The following is a 19420-nucleotide window of genomic DNA, read 5'->3' on the forward strand; positions in this document are numbered from 1 at the left end:
GTAATATGATTGTGTTTTTGTTTTTAAGGCAAAATTTTAACATCCAACTGGGTGATTGTATTTCTTAAAATGACATCATTTATACTCACTACAAGGGAACTTTTCTAAGCATGCTGAACACTAGGTTTATTTTGTTAAAGTATGGCAAATCTATATGCTATACGGATAGTAGATAACAGGGCCAGAATAAGTCCATAAAATGTTCCTTTAAGTGAAAAAAGACTACAGCTTACACATACTTTATTTACTTGATTGAAAGCCTTCTTATGGTACATAGGATGTTTTACATAGTTGATCTCATCTTGGTTCACACTGACGCCAGTGAGTTGTATTTGGGTTCTGTGCTCGAATCTGTTCAGGTGCTGCTGCTATTGCTGGTTTGTGTTCTTTCAGGATCAAGGTGGGTACTTTCATATAAAATCTTATTTTTAATTCCTTCTCTGGCGAGTCTTTCCTGGATTCTTAGCTTTGCATAATTATACCTACAGTGGAACCTTGGAAGAAAAGAATATGAATAAATCATTAACATAAAATTCCTGTAGAAACATTTGAAATTTTAGTGTAATAAAATGTAGGAATCCTTACAGATGAGTACCCTGAGACTGACAATATAACCATTCTAATTTGGTGTGCTATTTTGGGGTGGCTTGGTGTCAAAGATACCTATGAACACATTCTTTTATTACTAAATGAGGATTTCTATCACCTTAGCTTAATTTTACTTGTAGAGCCTCATATAAGTGGAACCAGTACTTTGGGTCTGGCTTTTTTTGCTGAAGAAAATAGATTTCATAGTCCATGCTGTATCAGTTGTGAACACATTCTTAAAGTAACATCGGATATGGTGCTGTAAGCAGGGATGAAATGGGCATTAGGGTAGGATGAAGGATGGAGGCCTTCCTAAAGGAAGTATTGGTATTCATGGCATGTCTCATGGCATGCAGTCATCTATTCATTCAACAAATGGTGTATAAAGTCTAAGTACATACAGACTGAAAGGATTAAGACCTTCCAACAATACCATTTTTAAAACAACCGAAGGTGGGAGAGCATGCTTTGGAATTGGATAAACCCATTCTTATCATGGGTCATCTCAAGTACTTAAACACATACCAGAATCCTAAAGTCACCACGATAAATCCTCCTACTCCAACGTCACATGATCTTCTAATTCTGCCTGTCAGAAAGCACAGCCACTATAATCATCATATATGACATTACCCCATCTAGAAAGTAATTGCTCACCACACACAGATGTGTGTTACTTACACAGAAAAACAGATACTCACTAGTTAACAAAAAATGTCCAAGGCCAGCCACAACAGATCCTAATGAACCATATAATACTGAGTCCCGTGCACAGGGAATGTTCTGGACGTCTAAAATTCCTAGGAGCTTAAAGGGCTAGGATAAAACAAAACAGAACCTAGATTGAAAAAGAAAGTACTGTACATCACAGTGGTTTGGCAAAAATTAAACTAGGATATGTGCTATGTGATGAACAGGAATCAATCCATTTACATTGATTTTTTTTATAATCAACTGGTTTGGAAAAGCACATTTTATGAGCTATTTAAACATCTGTATGACTAGATTTTATTGGTGTTAATGAGGTGAACGTCAGTTTATAAGAAATATTCATGGAAAGATAAATGTGGGCATAACTCCTAGGAAATTGCACTTGATTGTATTTATCTTGTGGCCCTCAACTGAGGGCAGGACAGACATTTAAGAAAAAGGCACATACAGGTTTCACTGTGGCATTTCTCTTCAATAAAATAGAAAACCATACAAGTTTTCAGTACGAGTTTTTAAAAGGAAGTTATTTGTCCATTTGAATGGTGGTCTAGTGTGAGATAAGACCTTAACCAAAAGGCTGAGGAGGGTTCTATAGAAGTAGGTAATAAAAGGGGGAAACAGATTGGAAGACACTGAAACAAGAACATAGTCCTGATTGTATTTTTCTCCTGTTTGCTTCTTTGGCTCAGGCTTCTGCCAGAAAAGACAAAATGTGTGACCTGGTTCATAATAAAGCAAAAATTACATACTCTCTTGGATCATTCTCATTTTTCTTTGTGGAGCGCTTTTTAAAAATCTTCATATACAAAGAAGTTGGGGAATTTGAGTTCTTGTGGGGTTTTTCATTTCATTTAGCAGAAAATTCAGTTTCTCATCCTGTCAACTCAAAAGCCCAGTGGAACCTACGGTTGAAGATGAGGGTGTGAGCTGCTCTGCAGGTAGGGACTGTTGGGTTCTGCATTCCAGTCCAGGACTAATGCCCCCACCTCCGATGCAGCCTATTTCCCCAGGGGAAGGATGCCTAAGGTGCTAAGGCTGTAGAGGGTGGTGTTTAGTAGTGCCATCCTTTATAGGTCCTAGAAGCAAGTGAGATCAGCAGCTTCTAAGGTGGGGTACAATGTTGTGATGGCTTTCATTGCAACATCACAGCGTGCCAAGCACCACACACCACCAAAGACCACTAAAGTTCCTTTAATGCCTCTGGGCTTTTAAATCTGGGTTCCCTTTAGTAATGGAGCCATGGTGTGCCCCCCCCCCCCCCCCCCCCGGGTAGACTAGAATCATTTGCTATCAACCCCATTCCTTTACCAAATATAGAAAATACACTTGCTAAATATCAAATAGTAGTATTTAAGCCAGCTAGGTAACTATTCTGAGTTTTTTAAAGATTTTCTTATTCAGATCTGGGACAGGCAATTGGAATCTGTTTAAAAGATTTCAGGTCTTTTTAAGACAAAGATCTTCCAGAAATGAATCCTATTTAAGGTGGTACCTTCTAGAACCAGCATGTGGATAGAGGCCAAGGATTCTGCTACTAAACATTCCACAGCACACCAGCCCCACCTTTGACCTAACTTGTTCAGTAGTGCCAAGGTTCAGAAACCAACGCTGGTCTAAAACGGTCTCAATATAGGGCTGGCAGGGGGCTATTGGTGTCCTGCTCTCCACATCCCTCATGTTTAGTTCTCACGACCTCTGTGAGATTATCTCTGAAACAGGCTCAGGGTCTGACTTTACATAAAAGGCTATTAAGTGCGGACAGAATGGAAGCCAGCCTGACGCCAAGAGCCGGTCATTTCTACTACATCATTTAACCCTTTGGGTCTTTTTCATAGGTGGAAAAAACCAAGGCTCACAGAAGAGTCATTTTCCAAAGGTCACGGAGTAATAGGACTAAAGTACATAATTGTGTATGTGTCTCTAACTTGTATCAAAATGGGGTAAGAATCAACAAAATTTAAGGCCACAATTTCCCTTCACTAGCAGAGCATTCTCACCTGGAAAAGTTGGGAGTTTAGACCAGTGATTTTCAGTGTCTGCAGCAGGCACACTGGTGTGCCCGAAGAGTTTTCAAAACATTAGGGTGACTTGTGTTTCATCCCATACACCAAAAGGTTGTGGGTTCAGTCTTGAGTTGGGGCACATACAAGAGGCAACTGATGTTTCTCATGTCGATGTGCCTCTTTCTCCCTCTCTCTTACTCTAAAATCAGTTAACCTCCTTGGGTGAAGGTCAAAAATTAAAAGCATACAATGCCTATTGAGTCAGGGGCTCTGACCTCATAGACTGTCAAATTGAAAAGTGACAACCGCTAACAACAGCTATCTGGTGTGAATGAATCAAAATTATACCTAGTTTTCTTTTGTCACATTGGCAAAAAATATATTTTTGGTGCACCAAAGAATTTTAGTAATGTGTACCTTGAGGTGAAAAGGGTTGAAAATCACTGGTTCAGACTATTGATTACTGTTAGCTTCCAAAAGCAGGTGTGAACTGCTGTAACGAAGTATTACTCTTCAGCATATGCACTGTAAGATCCTTGGCAATGGGATTAATATTTCTCTATTCCCTAATTTGTGGTTTCACTTGTCATTTAAGCCCTTAAACTAAGGACATCTTAGACTAGTTTTTTTGTAGACATTAAGCTTACATTTAGAAAAGCAGCTTTACCAGCTCACCTTGGTGGAATTAAGGAAAGCTCAAAACTTCTAAGCCAGAACAGAAACTTAATATTTACAGGAAATAGATCAGATCATGTTAAGCTACCTTATTTCCCACTGCCAAATGTACCTGCCTCAGTGCCCATATTGCTTGTCCTCTTTACAAAGGATGAACTGGCTCTATTTAAGACTATTCCTAATGGTTCCTCTCAAAGATATTTGTAGTTACCCCTTCTTTCATTTGCATCACTTTTTCCTGTACTATAACATTCAGCCTTGAAACATACAAACCTCTCAAGTTACCATCCCTTTTTTCTGCTCCCCTTTTCTGCAAAACGGTTATTTTCTCTACTTACAAACCACCTATCCTCACTACACGTCAATGCAACATTCATCCCCTGAACGCCCCTGAGACAGCCCTGTTCTAAAACACCCATTTTGCAAAATCCATAGTACTCTACAGCAGCACACGTGGCACAGATCATGTTTCTGGAACAGTTTAGTTGGCTTCAAATATGACAGTGTCTCCTGGTTTTCTCTCTCACTGGCTCTTCTGGCAGCTTTGCTGCTGTTCCTTCCTCTGATGACATCTAAATGTTGAAGTGCCCCCTCCCCCATCTAGTCTCTTCTAGGTGTCTCAAGGCTTTCAATTAAATGCCATTTATATGATGACTACCAAATCTATAAATCAAACCCCGATCTTCCCCAAGCTTTAGTTTCATCTGCCCACTGACACCTCTCTCTTCTATGTCCAGTAAGCACCTTGAGGTTGATTACATTGAGTATACCCTTCTGTTTAAACCCTCCATGGCCTTCGGATATGCTCAGAATATAGGTACTCCTTCCTGCTGTGAAGGCCTACCTGACCTGGCACCTACCCCCTTGCATATCTCACTCTTTCCTTAGGCATCCAGTCCAGGCACACTGGCCATCCCTCTAACATGCCTAAATGGTTATTGCTTAGCACACGCTACCTTCCTCCTGATCTTTGCCTGGCTGGTTCAGTATTTTTAATTCCCCCAACAGAGTGAATTCCATAAGAACAAGGATTTTGCCTGTTTTGATCAAGGCTATACTACTTCAGCACCTAGTTTAGTACCTAATACTTAGTAGGTACTCTGTAAATATTTTTTTGAATGAGTTCATAAATTTAGAATTTACCTACAGTTCTTTTCCTGGTAAGTATGTACCAAATTTCATATTTTAAAGTTTCTCAGAGAGCAAAGAAAAAGAGCAAAGGGCTAGTTTATCAGATATGCTAGCTTGATACCTTTCCTATTTTTATCTTAGTGTTGCTGTTCTAAAAATCAATCCCTGGATTGTATAAATGGTGACTGAAAACACGTTTTTTCAAACTGCAGGCTTCCTTTTTTAACATTACCTTGGGCCACTACTTCAGACATAACATTAATTTTATTATACTTTCTTTGATGAGCTTTGATAGGTACTAGTGTTTCATGAACTATTTACAGGGCTTTTTGCAGTACTTTGCTAAGGATGGAACAATTAAGTAGGTCATTAATTTTTTTCACTGAATTCTTTTTATCAATTCTCAGTGGATTGAACCTACCTTATGACCATTACCTGACAGCAGTTCTTTCCTATCAAAGTGAATGGATACAAAAGGGATTAAATGCCCATTCAAGATGCCAGCGTTTCCCAAAGAATCGAGAATGCCGTGTTTGAAATGTGGAAGTCCCAAACAAGGGCACATTTTGTCACGCTAAGCATATTCCAAATAGTATACGAGACATTAAAAACAAAAGGCACCATGCGTTGTGTAAACTGACAAAACCTGTAAATATGAACCCTTTGATGGCCTGCTGTCTTGGAAAAAGTCCCCAAAGCAGCAAGAACTTGGAGGAAGTGAGCAAAATTTCCAAGCTGGTCAGAGAATATCCTAAAACCAGAGTATCGGGCGCGATGTGGCACACAGTGGGTCTTCAATATTCATGACTGATCTGTTAATATCTATTGGGTTCCCTGCTCTTAAGCCCAAGAGGAAGAGGAGACAAATTATTAACTTCGGGCGTAATAAATGGTAATGATACAGCTGAGGCGATGGGGACAACAGCACCTCAGTCTGCTTTGGGGGGAGTCGGGGGACCGGAGAGCCTAGTTTAGCTTTAGGACACATGGAGGAACCGGGGAGAGGCCGGGGCGGGCGGAAGCAACGCGCTGCCAGGGCTGGGTTCACGCGGCGGGGAAACGGGCGCTCTCAGCCCAGCGCCCCGAGCTCCGAGCTCCGAGCCCCGGCTGCCGCAGCTGCGGGCGGCAGAGACCCGGGGCCGCGAGCGCGCGGGGACGCGGGCGGAGCCTCGACCTCTCCAGCTGCCGCTCCGCGCGGACTCGGGGACCAGAGCCGAGTCCCCCTCAGCACCCACGGCCCCGCGTGTGAGGGTTAAGTGCGCGGCACCAAAGGCAAGGCCCGTGGCCTCGGGGGCTTCGCAGTCTCCTAACGAGTCCCAGGGCCCGCCCGCGACCTTCCCGCCGAGGGCTCCGGCTCGCCGGCTGGTCTGCAGGGACGGGGCCCCGCAGGAGTCACTGCGAGCACCGGACCGCTCCTCCTGCTAGGCTGGGTCACTTTTCGCCCGCAATGAAGTCAAAACTATCCTGGGGTGAGGTGGCGGACGGGGAGTCACAGTTCCACCCCCGGCCGCCAGGGAAGCCGACCACGCGTGCTCCGGCCTCGGGGACCCGGCTCGAGAGGCCGCGTCCTCGGGAGGCGCCCGCCCGCGCCCCGCTCGCCCCCGCCCCCGCGCCCCGCGTTACCTTCCCCTTCGCGGGCTCGCCGGGCTCCGAGGCGGCCGCCATGGGGACGAGTCCGCGCCTCCAGCCCCGCCCCCGCCGAGGGCCCCGCCGGCGGAGGCCCCGCCCCCACCCCCTCCCCCGCGCCGGCCGCCATCTTAGGAACGTTTCTCCTCCCCAATGGCCGAGCCGGTCCGGGCCGTCTCCTTTGTTCATTGAACGCACCACCCCGTCTCCATCACGGGCTCCCTCCGCCCTGCTGGACGCGACCGAGGGAGGGGGAAGGGGACGGAAGCGACCCCCGCACCCGGACTGCGGGAGGGGAGCGGGTGGCACCTCGAGACTGCGCCTCTGCCCTGCCCAGCCCCCCGCCTTCTGCCCCAACCGCCATTTCTAACCGTCGCCGGCGCGCTCCATGCTCGTGCGCACAGCCGCCGGGCGCGCGCCGCGGGGCGGGGACGGCGGGAGCGCGCGCGCCGCCGCCGCTTTGTCCTGCGCGCGGGCCCCTGGCCGGAAGTCGGCCTGCGCCGGCTCGCGGGCCGCGTCCCCTACGTGTCCTTTGTCCTTCCGGCCCCGGGCCGAGCCCCGCGGGCCCCGCAGCGGGAGCCGCAGCGGGAGCCGCAGCAGCAGCAGCAGCAGGAGCAGCGGCCTTGCAGCCCGGGCGCCCGCCGCAGCAGACGGCGCCCCGCCTCTTCCCCTTTTACCTTCAACACTTCGGGGCTTTAAAATAGCACCGCTCGGGCCGCCTAAAGGAGACGGGGGACAACGTGGGAGGGAGCGGCTCGTTCCTGAGCACGCGCCAGGCCGTTTGTCCGACCTTCCAGGGCGCTGGAGGACTCCGGGGTTTAGGCATTAAAAGGCCTGCAACGTGCATTTTTAACGAGGGGCGGTGGCCCACGTGCACCCCTCCCCGCGACTGCGAATGAGCGTGGAACCCGAAGTCCCGCCGGGGGCGACATGGGACCGGGTCCCGCCAGCCTCCCGGCGCGCCAGTGCGGCGCGGTTGCCTCTCAGAGGTTTTTCCTGTCCACCCCACGGTAAACGACCTTGCGGCGACCTTTGCATTTCACGCTTAGTCTATAACATGGCAAAGTGCACGCCTGGGGAAACGTGTCGGCTTCAGAGCGCGTCGTTGTGCAAAGTCACGGTGCTGCTGCTGCTGCTGCTGCTCCTGCAGCTCCTCCTGCTCCTGCTGCAGCTGCTCCTCCTGCTCCTGCAGCTCCTGCTCCTCCTGCTGCAGCTCCTGCAGCTCCTGCTCCTCCTGCTGCAGCCCCCGGGGGCCCAGAAAGTGCCGCGTGCGATTAGCGATGATGCTTTTATACTAAGTGAACGTTTTCTTACCCCGCCTGATGACCTTACTTTCATAATCATGTAATCCCTTTCTACAAACCCAATAAAATACACAATATAAGACTTAGATGTGACGGTTGTTTTTTTCTTTTTAAACGACTCGCTTTGGGGGAAGTGGGACAGCCGCAGACAGTTAGCCTCGCTCTAGTATTTACTGGGAATAGAGGTAAAGCCGCCCCACCCGCGGTCTCCGCCAGCCTGGGGCTTCTGAACCGACCCGTAGGCGGTATTTAAGGTAATATTCCATCAAGGAGCGAGGAATTCTTTTGAAGTGATTCCTAATTATGTCGTAAATGAGGGAAGAACTGGAAAACTACCAGGGAAAACACCGCAAAGCCTTCCTATTTCGTTGTTTTTTTTTTATTGTGACTCTGAAAATGGGTAGGGTAAACTTAGTTGAGGCCCATCTCATTTGTCTTTGAAAGTGTTCTCATGTAATTTTTAATACTGATTTCAATTTCACAAAAATTGTAAAAATACTTGCACCTTTTGGTGTTTTTCGTTTTCACAGTTCGTAGAGTGGAAAGTGAAAATCGTCACGCTCACCCCTCTTCTCTCCTCTTTAAGGTAAACACAGCTAATAGTTGGATGTGTTTCTAAACTTTTCTTGTTTTTCTTAATTAAAACACTGGAATATAGGGTAACAGTCTATGCCATTCAGGCCCCATGTATATGAATCCATGTAGCTGAGGTGGGGTCAGCCTGATCCCTTTATTTTAAGGTTCCCAGCGTCTTCAGTAGCTATTGATGATTGTGGCCTAGACCTATTTAACTAGTTGCTACCCTACCTTCTGGTTTTACTCACTAGACTTCTATAAAGAATTTTCCTTCGTCAAGTTATTTAGTTATCTTGAAATACAGGCTGACTAGGAAGGCAGGATAAATGCTTGACTCTTTCCCTTCACTTATTAATTTTCATAAAAATGTGTCAGTATCATAACAACCTCCAAAGACAAGCAAGGAGGGTTCTTTATTAGGGGGGGAGGCCGATTAGTGTCATTATGAACGCTTGGTTTTTATAATTCGTTGTTTTTCAAGCCACTGTAGCTGTTATTATAACACGCAAATTGTTCTATTTTTCGCTTATCAAGTTGGTTCCTGTATCTTTGATGTGATCCCAGAGATGGTTGATAGTTTCTTACTTTCTGACACAAAAGATGTCCCTGGAACATCTTTGTACATTTTCTGAGGTGGACCTAAACTCAACCATTTCTCCAAAGAGCAGTTTTCTCTTTTTTCTTTGTGGGTATAATATTTGGAAATCAAGAAGCAATAGGGTGCTCCTAGGCTCTTTCATTGGGCAGGAGTGGAAAGAAAAATGTTCTTAAATCATGAATTTATATAGATATTCAAATTAGAACATTAACAATCTGGGCACTAGTCATGCCCGTTGCTATTGGGTGTCACTGCTTCTTGGCCTTTTCAATAGACAGTTACTGCCTATTATACAATAATACATATCAATGGGTTATAGGATTCTTCATTTTTCTGGATTTTATACTATCTCTTTTACGCTGAAAATCTTGGTTCCTAAGATATTAATATAATGATTCAACCTATCAATCAATCAATCAATCTATCCATCTATTTATCATCTATCTACTTTTTGTCCTGAGAGCAGCCCACCAGGGGTGTGCAGTCAATGCCATGTTTCAGTCATTTTCTCTGTGTGGATGTGTCACCAACTGGATATGCAGTTAGAAGCATTTGTTTCAGTTGGTCAGACATTTTGAAAATATAAAAACCTATCTGCCCTTTGTTACTTTTGTAGTAAAAATAATTCCAGGAGATATGTTGGAACAAATACATTGAGTAAATGCATCCCAGGGAGAAAGGGCTCCTCCCTTTCAATGTGCTCTCCTCCTGCCCCTAACGTGTGGTCAGGGCATGTGCCAACTCACCCTTATGTGCCCTAGGCACGCTGCCAGGGCTTTGCCTTTGCAGACACCGTCTCAGGTGACCATTCCCACCACCAAAGGACGGAGATATTTTTATTACGATTTTGCAGATGAAGAAATTGGCTCTCGAAAAGGTCAAGTAACTGTCCAAGTCACACTGTTCGGAAGTGGAAAGCTCGGAATTCGGTGACAAATGTGTCTTGTCGGCAGCCCTATGTTCTTTCCCATTCTGCCGTGCTACCTGCCAGTAATAACTCTACACCAAGTGGTGGGTGCCGGCTGCTCTGTTTCTTTAGAACTTTGCTCCACCCCAGTACAGGAGAGATTTCGCATGTTTGTTTTTACTGCTTAATACTGCATCCGGCATGTTCCTAACAGCTGACTTGGTAACAGCCCAAACTGGAAATGCCCCAAGTGCTCAGCCAGCGGCGTGAGAATGAAACAATTGCTGCTAATGTGACGACTTGGGCGAAGCTCAGAAATGGAAGGTTGAACGGAAAAAAACAGATGTGAGCCCTGGCCTGTGTGGCTCAGTGGTTAGAGTATCAGCCTGTGCACCAAAGGGTCACAGGTTTGATTCCTGGCCAAGGGCATGCACCTGGGTTTCAGGTTTGACCCCCAGCCCCAGTTGGGGCACCTGCAGGAGGCAACCAGTCAGTGTGTGTCTCTCACATTGATGTTTCGCTCTCTCCCTCTCTCCCTAAAGGTCAATGGAAAAAATATCCTCAGGTGAGGGTTAGCAACAGCAAAAACCAGATGTGAAAGTATATATGCTGTATATTACCATTTACATAAAGTTCCAAAGCAGATAAAATAAATCTACGGTCTGGAAGCTGGGTCAGTGCATGGGACGCAGCAGCAGTAGTGGGTGCCTGCAGTTCTATTTCTTTACTTGGGTGTTGGTTACAGGGGAGTGTTTGCTTTGTAAAACATCACCATTAGGTTAATATTATCACCCTTATTTCATGGAAAAGGAAACCGAGACTTAGGGAGGTTGAATAATTTGCCCAGGGTCACATAAAAGTGGCGGAACTGGGATTCTAACTCTGTTCTCTCCAAGGCCAGAGCCCATTTGCTTACCCACTGAGCCCATATGCACCAGAAGAGCAGCGTGGAGGAGGCTTTCTGGGTGCAGGAGGGGCCGGCTGGGGCGTGAGGCTGGCAGGGGTGGGTGGGGCACCTAAACCAGCAGCAAGCCCAGAACAGAGTGTGTTCCTTGGGAATGTCCTAGAATGAGAGAGGCTGGGTTCTGGCTCTGGAGTGAGGCATGGGATCCTTAAAAAGCATTAGGGATCAGGGGAAAGCCATGGTGTCCACCCAAGTGGAATTCTTCAGCTGTCCCATCCATCAACATCCCAGTTCTCTGACACCGAGATACTATCATCACAGGGGGAAGGATATCTGACCTGAAGGTATCTCTAATGAACCAACTAACTGTGAAATCTCAAAAAGTAACCAGAATGAGTCATTCTTATTATAAATGTATACATTTTAAATATATACACATATATACCACGGACACCGTATCACGCTGTGGGGATGGCTGGAGAGGCCTGGCAAAATGACACAGCAATTAGGGTCAAAGCTATTGTACTAGCTATTGTAGCCTTAAAACTCAAAGTATGTTTTTTTCTCAGCCTGTGAAAAATTCATAAGCTTTTTTAAAAAAACCCTCACCCAAGGATATGATTATGTTCATTGATTTTAGAGAGAGGGGAAAGGGAGGGAGGGAGAGAGAGTAACATTGGTTGGTTGCCTCCTGTAGGCGAGAACCTGCAATTTAGGTATGTGCCCTGACTGGGAATCGAACCCACAACCTTTTGCTCCACGGGACGGTGCTCCAACCAACCAAGCCACCAGCCAGGGCTCAGCCTGTGAACAACTCATAAGCTTTTTATTTCCATAGCAACACAAAGCATCTGAGGCCCATGATTTATTCACAGAAGGAGGTTGCATCACCGGCCCTCCCCCTTTGAATAAAGATAAGCAGCTATTACAGGAGGGCCGCTCTTTCAAACCTAAGGTGCGGACTGTCAAGCTTAACCTGAGCTCATGTGGATAAAATTCTGTGAATAGCAGCCCTTTCCACATCACATGCCCATAAGGAAAGAGGGTTCTTGGGTTAGCAGTCAAGACTGGCCTCCTCCCTGCTCTAAAGCCCTGGCCCTTCAAGGACCACCTCTCATTTTTCATTGACCCTGTGCTCTGATAATGGTTTATGAGGTTTTATCATAGTAACTTATTAAATAAATTGAGACTTCCTTTAGAGGAGAAAGCTACAGTAATGTCAGTATGTCCACTGTGTTTGCATGTGGGATCTAACTTTCCAAATAACTGCCAGCTCTGTTCCTCACTCATGTAGATCGTGATCAAAGACAAAGAACAATCGCTTGTTTTATCCTAATACTCCTGTGGCACTACATAAACATTTAAAATCCTGCTTTATCAGTGTGAGCACAGATCCTGTGGCAATAAAGAGCGCACCCTAGTGGCCAATCCAAGCAGTTATCATTACACTACCAACTATAAAGGTTAAGTTGCAAAAACTCACTGTATTTGTGTTGCTGTGAAAAGATTCTGCAAATTCCTGCCATCCAATTCATTTATATTATTTTAAAACTTTTTGTTGGAAAACAAAACTCAGATACAGAAAATCACACCGAACAAATGTATAACTTAATGGATTATAAGGCATATATTAATAAATCCTTATAACACTCTTATAAATACCGTCCACATCAAGAAACAGAATTTTCCTGCCACTGAGAAGACCCTCCATATGCTTCATTTCAATCATGTCCTCCCTTCCAAGTAACCACTTGCCTGTGTTTCTTTATAGTTTTTTCACCCAGGCAAATATCCTGGGGACTCTGTAGTTGAACATTTAAAATTTTTGATATGATTTTAAGTCTCTAAATCTTCATTTCTCCTTAATCCCTTCCTCAGACTTACAATTTTTCTCTTGAGAAACCTGAGCCCTTTGACTTTCCTGCCATCTAGATGTCGCTGAGAACATGCTCTTGGTACAGGTCAACAGGTCTGGGTTTCCCTCCATTTGGCAGCTGGGTCAAGCTGAGACTTGTGGAAACAGCTCAACCCCTCTGGCAAGACCATAGGTGGTGATGTGATCTTGAATCAGGGGGACACAAACATCTGGTTGATGACCTCTTGTTATGTAACAACTATTGACGCTTAATGTCTCAATCCATTCCCTCATGTGGAGTTGCAAAATGGTACTGTTCTAATTCTATCACTTCTTTTTCACTAATTAGTTGTAATATTTTTATAAAGAGATGCCTCCCTTTATCAGTTGGTTTCCTAGTGGTACAATTGATGTAGGAAAGGCAAGAAAAATGCTTGATTCTTTCACTTTCTGTGTCAGTTTTTCAAGTTGCTTCCTTACATTCTCCAACTGTGATGATTTAAGTTTTTTAAAAATGTAATTATGGGCTGGCCAGGCGTGGCTCAGCCGTTGAGCATCAACTTAGGATCCAGGTGATCGGGGTTCAGTTCCTGGTCAGGGCACATGCCCGGGTTGTAGGCTCAATCCCCAGTCGGGGTCGTGCAGGAGGCAGCGGATCAATGACTCTCTCATCATTGATGTTCCTATCTCTCTCTCTCCCTCTCCTTTCCTTTCTCTGAAATCAATAAAGATATATTTAAAAATAAAAATATAATTCTGAACCTATGAATATAAACAATTTCAACCCCTTGGGCTTACTGAGGCAGAAATTGCCCCATCTTTGGCAGGTGGATGTCTTCTGCAGTTGGCTGCTGCATCCTTCTTACAGGACCCAGTGGTCCTCCACAGCTTCACTGCGATATGATATGACAAGAGGATACGACAGGTCAATGTGTACATTTCCTGTCCCAAACAGGGAATCATCCAGTTCTTCAAGAAGCCTTGGTTTCTTTCAGTGGGAAATGGTATTTCAAAATAATAATTGGTAGTAAAGATCCTCATTGCTACTGTGGTGGTCACTGTTTCACTGATGGGCCTTTTCAGAATATAATATAATAATATAATATATAATTAATATAATATAATATATAATAAATATATTATATAATATATTATATAATATTATATTATAATAATATATATAATTAACATAATGTAATAAATATAACTAATATAATTAATATAATATATAATATTATATCAGTAGAAATACCCCATGAGTTCATACTGATACTTCAAATTCCAATTTAGGACTACAAGGTTTTTACTTAACCTCTTTTGCCTTACACTTGTATGATTACTTTTACAAATAGAAAACTTATTCTCAAAAACAAAATGGATAATAGAATTAGAATATTCCGTAATAACTCATTTGTGTTATCCTATATTACTTACAACAGTCTCAAAGCAGCAATACAAATACTGCCACTGCCAATATTACTGAAGACAGTTATTTCATTTATTTTTTAAAAATTTTATTTATTGATTTTAGAGATAGAGAGAGAAACATCAATTTATTGTTCCACTATCTCATGCATCCATTGGTTGTTTCTTGTGTGTACCCTGACTGGGGATCGAACCCACAACCTTGGCGTATCGGGATGATGCTCTAACCAACTTAGCTACCTGGCCGGGGCTAAAAACAGTTTTTAAAAACCCCTTTCTTTGTATGTTCCCTCGCCCTATTTGCGCCCCATTTAGAAAAACAGCTGTGCTATATCTACACTGTCAGAGCATATGGCCATTACAAATAATATCCACTCTTTAACTCTCATTCGGACTTAAGTCCACAGCTAACTGTGCATTTAGTGATTACCACAGTCTATCTCAATGTCTCTCCAGCAAAAACTTTATTCCCTTCAGGTTCCCTTTCCCTATTGAAAGAGGAAGATGCCTACTCAATAAAATTCACCCTGCACACTCTGCGAACTCACTTGCACACGGTGTTGGGGAATTTCTCACTGTAACCCACCAGCCAGGCCTGGCAGTTGACCAGAGTGGCGGTTAGACAGTAGGAGGGAAAGAGAAGACCAGACTCCCTCCCTCCCATTATCCTAGGCCAGGATTTCTCAGCCTCAGCACTATCAACATTTTAGGCTGGCAAGTCTTTGTTGTGGGGGCTGTCCTTTGCCTTGTAAGGTGTTTAGCAGCATCCCTGGCCTCGACCCACTGCATGCCAGTAACATGCATTGTGACAACCTAGAGTGTCTCCAGATGTTGCCAGACGTGCCCTGGAGGACACTCACCCCTGGTTGAGAACCCCTGCCCTAGAACTGCTGTTTTGACCCTCATGAATCGGGAGCATTGTAATATTAAGCAGTTAGCCCCTGAGTGAAATGGACTAATAAAGCTGTCTCAACTTTAAGCGACGTTAAAATCCCTTGAAAGGAAGACCTTTGTACCAATCACCTCTGTCGTGATAATAGCTAACATTAGCATAGCATAATATTTATACAATTTACAAAACAATTTTCACTTAGGATCACAGGGATTATTAAATCTTCCTGTTTTATAGATGAGAGAGCAAGGCCTAAAGTGGCTGAGCATCTTGTGCTAGGTGAGGAAACCAGGAAACAGCTGAATAAATGACACATTCTCGATTAAGGGCTCATCTCCTGTGACTGTGTTGTGCATCATTTCTGTCTTTGATGCACAACAAGAAATACACACATGCACGCATTCACCTCGTCTTGTCTCTAACTCTATGGAAAGGTTCTTAAAAGTTTCCATTTAATTTTCTCAGCAATCAGCCATTAGGAGGCTCACAGCGCTGTTGCATATTTTACCACCAGGTGTCTCCATAGTACACCGACACTTGTTCTCTTTCATTGGCGAATTAATTCTTAATTTACTAAATTCTCCCAAGGACTGACATTTCAGCGAATTGTAAATAAGTGTATCATGCAACTCAAAAGAGTCAAAAAAAAAAAAAGAAGCAGCGAGAAACAAGCTGGCGGTGCAGAAACAGTTGCACCCGCCGCCTCCCACAACCACATCAAAATCACAACTAAAACACAGAACCACCAGCACTCAGAGCCTCCTGAAATCTGGCCAAACACAAGCCCCACAACCAGGGAGCTGAAGCTGAACCGAGACCGGGAGGAGGGGCAGAGACGCGGGCAAACTGGGGCTGGATCCCGGAGACGCGGCCGCGGCCCACACGCGGTGCCGCGGGTAAACCCGGGAGGGAATCTCAGCGGCAGAGGTTTCCCAGAGGAGCGGGGGTCCCAGCCCCACAGCAGGCCCCCAGCCCAGGGCTCCAGGCCGGGAAGAGACGTCCCCACAACTCTGGGCTGTGAACCCAGCGGGGACTGTCGCTGAGGGTCGCGGAGGCTGTGGGAGCCCCAGCAGCTCCTCTAAAGGGCCCGGCCGGACTCACTCGGAGGCTCCCTCAGCCCAGCGCCGGGAGCAGCCGGAAAGGACCCGGGACACTCGGGGGGAACTGACCTGCCTGAAGTCGGGGCGGCTTCCTCCAGGCAGAAGGGCTGGCGCAGGCCATGGCTCCTGTGGCGAGTCCTCCCCGCACAGCCGGCGGGCAGGCGTCATGTTTGAACCGCCAGCACCTGACTCTCACCTTTGGCCCCGCCCCGTGATCCCCAGAGGCCCCGCCCCTCCCCACCTGCAGCTCATCCAGGCCATTTCCAGGGGCTTTTCTGTGCAAGCGGCCTCTCCAGCCTCATGCGTAGGACTTTCCTAAAATCTCTCAAACAAGCAGCAGCGGGCCCCATACGGCTTGATAAGGGGCCCCAGGCCTGGCACTAGCGGCAGCTGCATTGGCTCATAGCTGGGCCTCTCCTGGGCACCTCCAAGCCCAGCACAAGTAGCAGCCAACTACGGTTTGCCGTGCAGCTCATGCTGGGGGGCGCTGGGCAAGGCACTGGCACAGGCTGACTCTGCACCTCCTGGGAGGCCCCAGAGACAGTGCACCCGGGAATTGACCCCCAGGAATTGGCCTGGGGGTCAATTCCTCCCAGTGATGCCAACAGCAACCGAGTCTCAGCTACAACAGGACAGTGCACACGGCCCACACAGGGGAGCACCTAGAAGGCCCAGCTCAGGGGACTGGGGAGGCTGAGCCACTGGACCCCACGGGACCCCTACTATACAAAGGCACTCTACAAATTCCAGGAGACATAGCAGCTCTACCTAATACATAGAAACAAACACCTGGAAGCAGCCAAAATGTGGAGGCAAAGAAACATGTCACAAAGGAAAGAACAGAAGAAATCTCTAGAAGAGGAACTAAATAAAATAGATCCAAGCAAGCTAACAGATACAGAGTTCAGAATTTTGGTTGTAAGGATGTTTAAGCATACTATTAGGGAAATAACTGAGAAAATCGATGACATAATAAAGTACCAATTTGAAATGAAGGCTACACGAACTGAAATGAATAATTTACAGGGAATCAACAGTAGAGCAGAGGACGCTGAGAATCAAATCAGCAATTTGGAACATGAGGAAACAAAAAACACCCAACCAGAAGAGCAAAAACAAAGAAGAATCCAGAAATATGAAAATAGTATAAGGAACCTCTGGGACAACTTCAAGATGCCCAACATTTGTATTATTGGGGTGCCAGAAGGGGAAGGAAGAGAGCAAGAAATTGAAGAAAACCTATTTGAACAAATAATGACAGAAAACTTCCCCTACCTGGGGAAAGAAATAGACTTACAAGTCCTGGAAGCACAGAGGGTCCCAAACAAGAGGAACCCAAAGAGGCCCACAGCAAGACACATCATAATCAAAATGCCAAAGGTTAAAGACAAAGAGAGAATCTTAAAAGCAGCCAGAGAAAAGCACTTAGTTACCTACAAGGGAGCCCCCAGACGACTGTCAGCTGATTTCTCAACAGAAACCTTGCAGACCGGAAGGGAGTGGCAAGAAATATTCAAAGTGATGAAAAACATGGAACTACAACCAAGATTGCTCTACCCAGCAAAGCTATCATTTAGAATTGAAGGGCAGATAAAGAGCTTCTCAGACAAGGAAAAGCTAAAGGAGTTCATCACCACCAGACCAGCACTACAGGAAAAGTTGAAGGGTCTTCTTTAACAAGAAGCTAATGAACAAAAGAATCTGATGAACTAAATAGATCCAGAGACATTGACGCAGGCAACAGACAATCACATTTCAGAGGAAAGAGGGAAGGGGGGTGGAGGGTGGGAAGAGATTAACCAAAGAAGTCATATGCATATATGCATAACCCATGGACACAGTCAATAATGGGGTGAAGGCCTGGGGAGCGAGGTGAAGGGGGTCAATTGGGGGAGAAAATGGGATACCTGTAATACTCTCAACAATAAAGATAAATAAAAAAAAAAAAAAAAGCGTAATGAGGACTATAAAAGTGAATGGGAACCATGGTAAGAAGGGCTTTTATTCTACTTTGCAGTTTTGACTTTACATATAACAGGAAGGCTGATGTCTGACCTTCACGAGGCTACAATTCTTTTTAGAAAAAGAGTTGCTGTGGACTGGATAACTGTGTCATCTCCCCCCCAACACACACACACACACACACACACACACACACACACACACACACACATTTGTTGAAGCCCCAATCCACAATGATGGTATTTGGAGGTAGGGTCTTGGAAGGTAATGAAGATTAGACGAGTTCATGAGGGTGGGGCCCTCATGATGGGATTAATGCCCTTATAAAAACAGGGAGACTTGAGATCTCTCTATCCTAAGAGAATAGAGCAAGAAGTCGGCCACCTGTAGAGAGCTCTGCCAGGAACCTAATTGTCTGGGACCTTGACCTTGGACTTCCCAGAGTGTGAGACATAAATGTCTGCTGTGTAAGCCACCCAGTCTATGGTATTTTATCGGCCTAAGCAGACAAGTGTCCTAGCTGATGGGGGCAGACATGCAATGGTTTCCAAAAGAGCAATGTTGCAACAGAGACGTTCAGGGTGCTCCCAGGCATGCATATTGCAACAGAAATGAGGAGCAGTGTTCATCACTGGTTAAGTGATGAACATGTCTATTATATTTGAATTAAAATGTAGACATTTAACTATCTCAAAAGCACTGCCCTTGATTCAGAAATAAATTTTAAAAAGACAAAGTGATATTTAAAGAAATAGAAAACCCAAGTTAAGCACATCATCTCAATTTTTATCAATAACTAGCTCACTTTAGATTTTGTTTCCTGAGTCCGAAGCCTTTCAGTGCCTCTTAAACTCCAGCGTGCCTGTGAGTCACCTGGGATGTTTGAATATGCAGATTTAATAGGTTGGTTTGGATTTAATAGGCGTCGGATGCCTGAGATGCTGCAGGTCCAACCTCCACCCTTTGAAGAGGAAGAATCTAGGTTCTAGTTGTTGCTGACAGTCATCCAACACGCACAGGTGTGGCCTCATCTGATCTATTTTTTGGTTTTTAACCGCTTTATTGAGATTTAAGTGCAGACCATGTAAGTCACCCATTTAAACTGTACAAGTCAATGGTATAAGTGTATTCACAGACCTGTGCAATCGTCACCACCGTCAACT

At 45.2% G+C, this 19420-nt stretch overlaps 1 protein-coding gene across 1 annotated transcript; it reads right to left on the bottom strand.

The window, feature by feature from the left end:
• Positions 1–223: 223 nt before the first annotated feature.
• On the bottom strand, positions 224–6802 carry COX20 (cytochrome c oxidase assembly factor COX20). The gene is given in 5 exon segments (XM_081123777.1): positions 224–381; positions 383–494; positions 1114–1177; positions 1290–1404; positions 6732–6802. Coding segments are annotated over 5 exon segments (417 nt in total). The 5' UTR covers positions 6774–6802; the 3' UTR covers positions 224–297.
• Positions 6803–19420: the final 12618 nt, after the last annotated feature.

Source organism: Miniopterus schreibersii (assembly GCF_964146895.1).
Source record: "Miniopterus schreibersii genome assembly, chromosome: 21".
Classification (NCBI taxonomy): domain Eukaryota; kingdom Metazoa; phylum Chordata; class Mammalia; order Chiroptera; family Miniopteridae; genus Miniopterus; species Miniopterus schreibersii.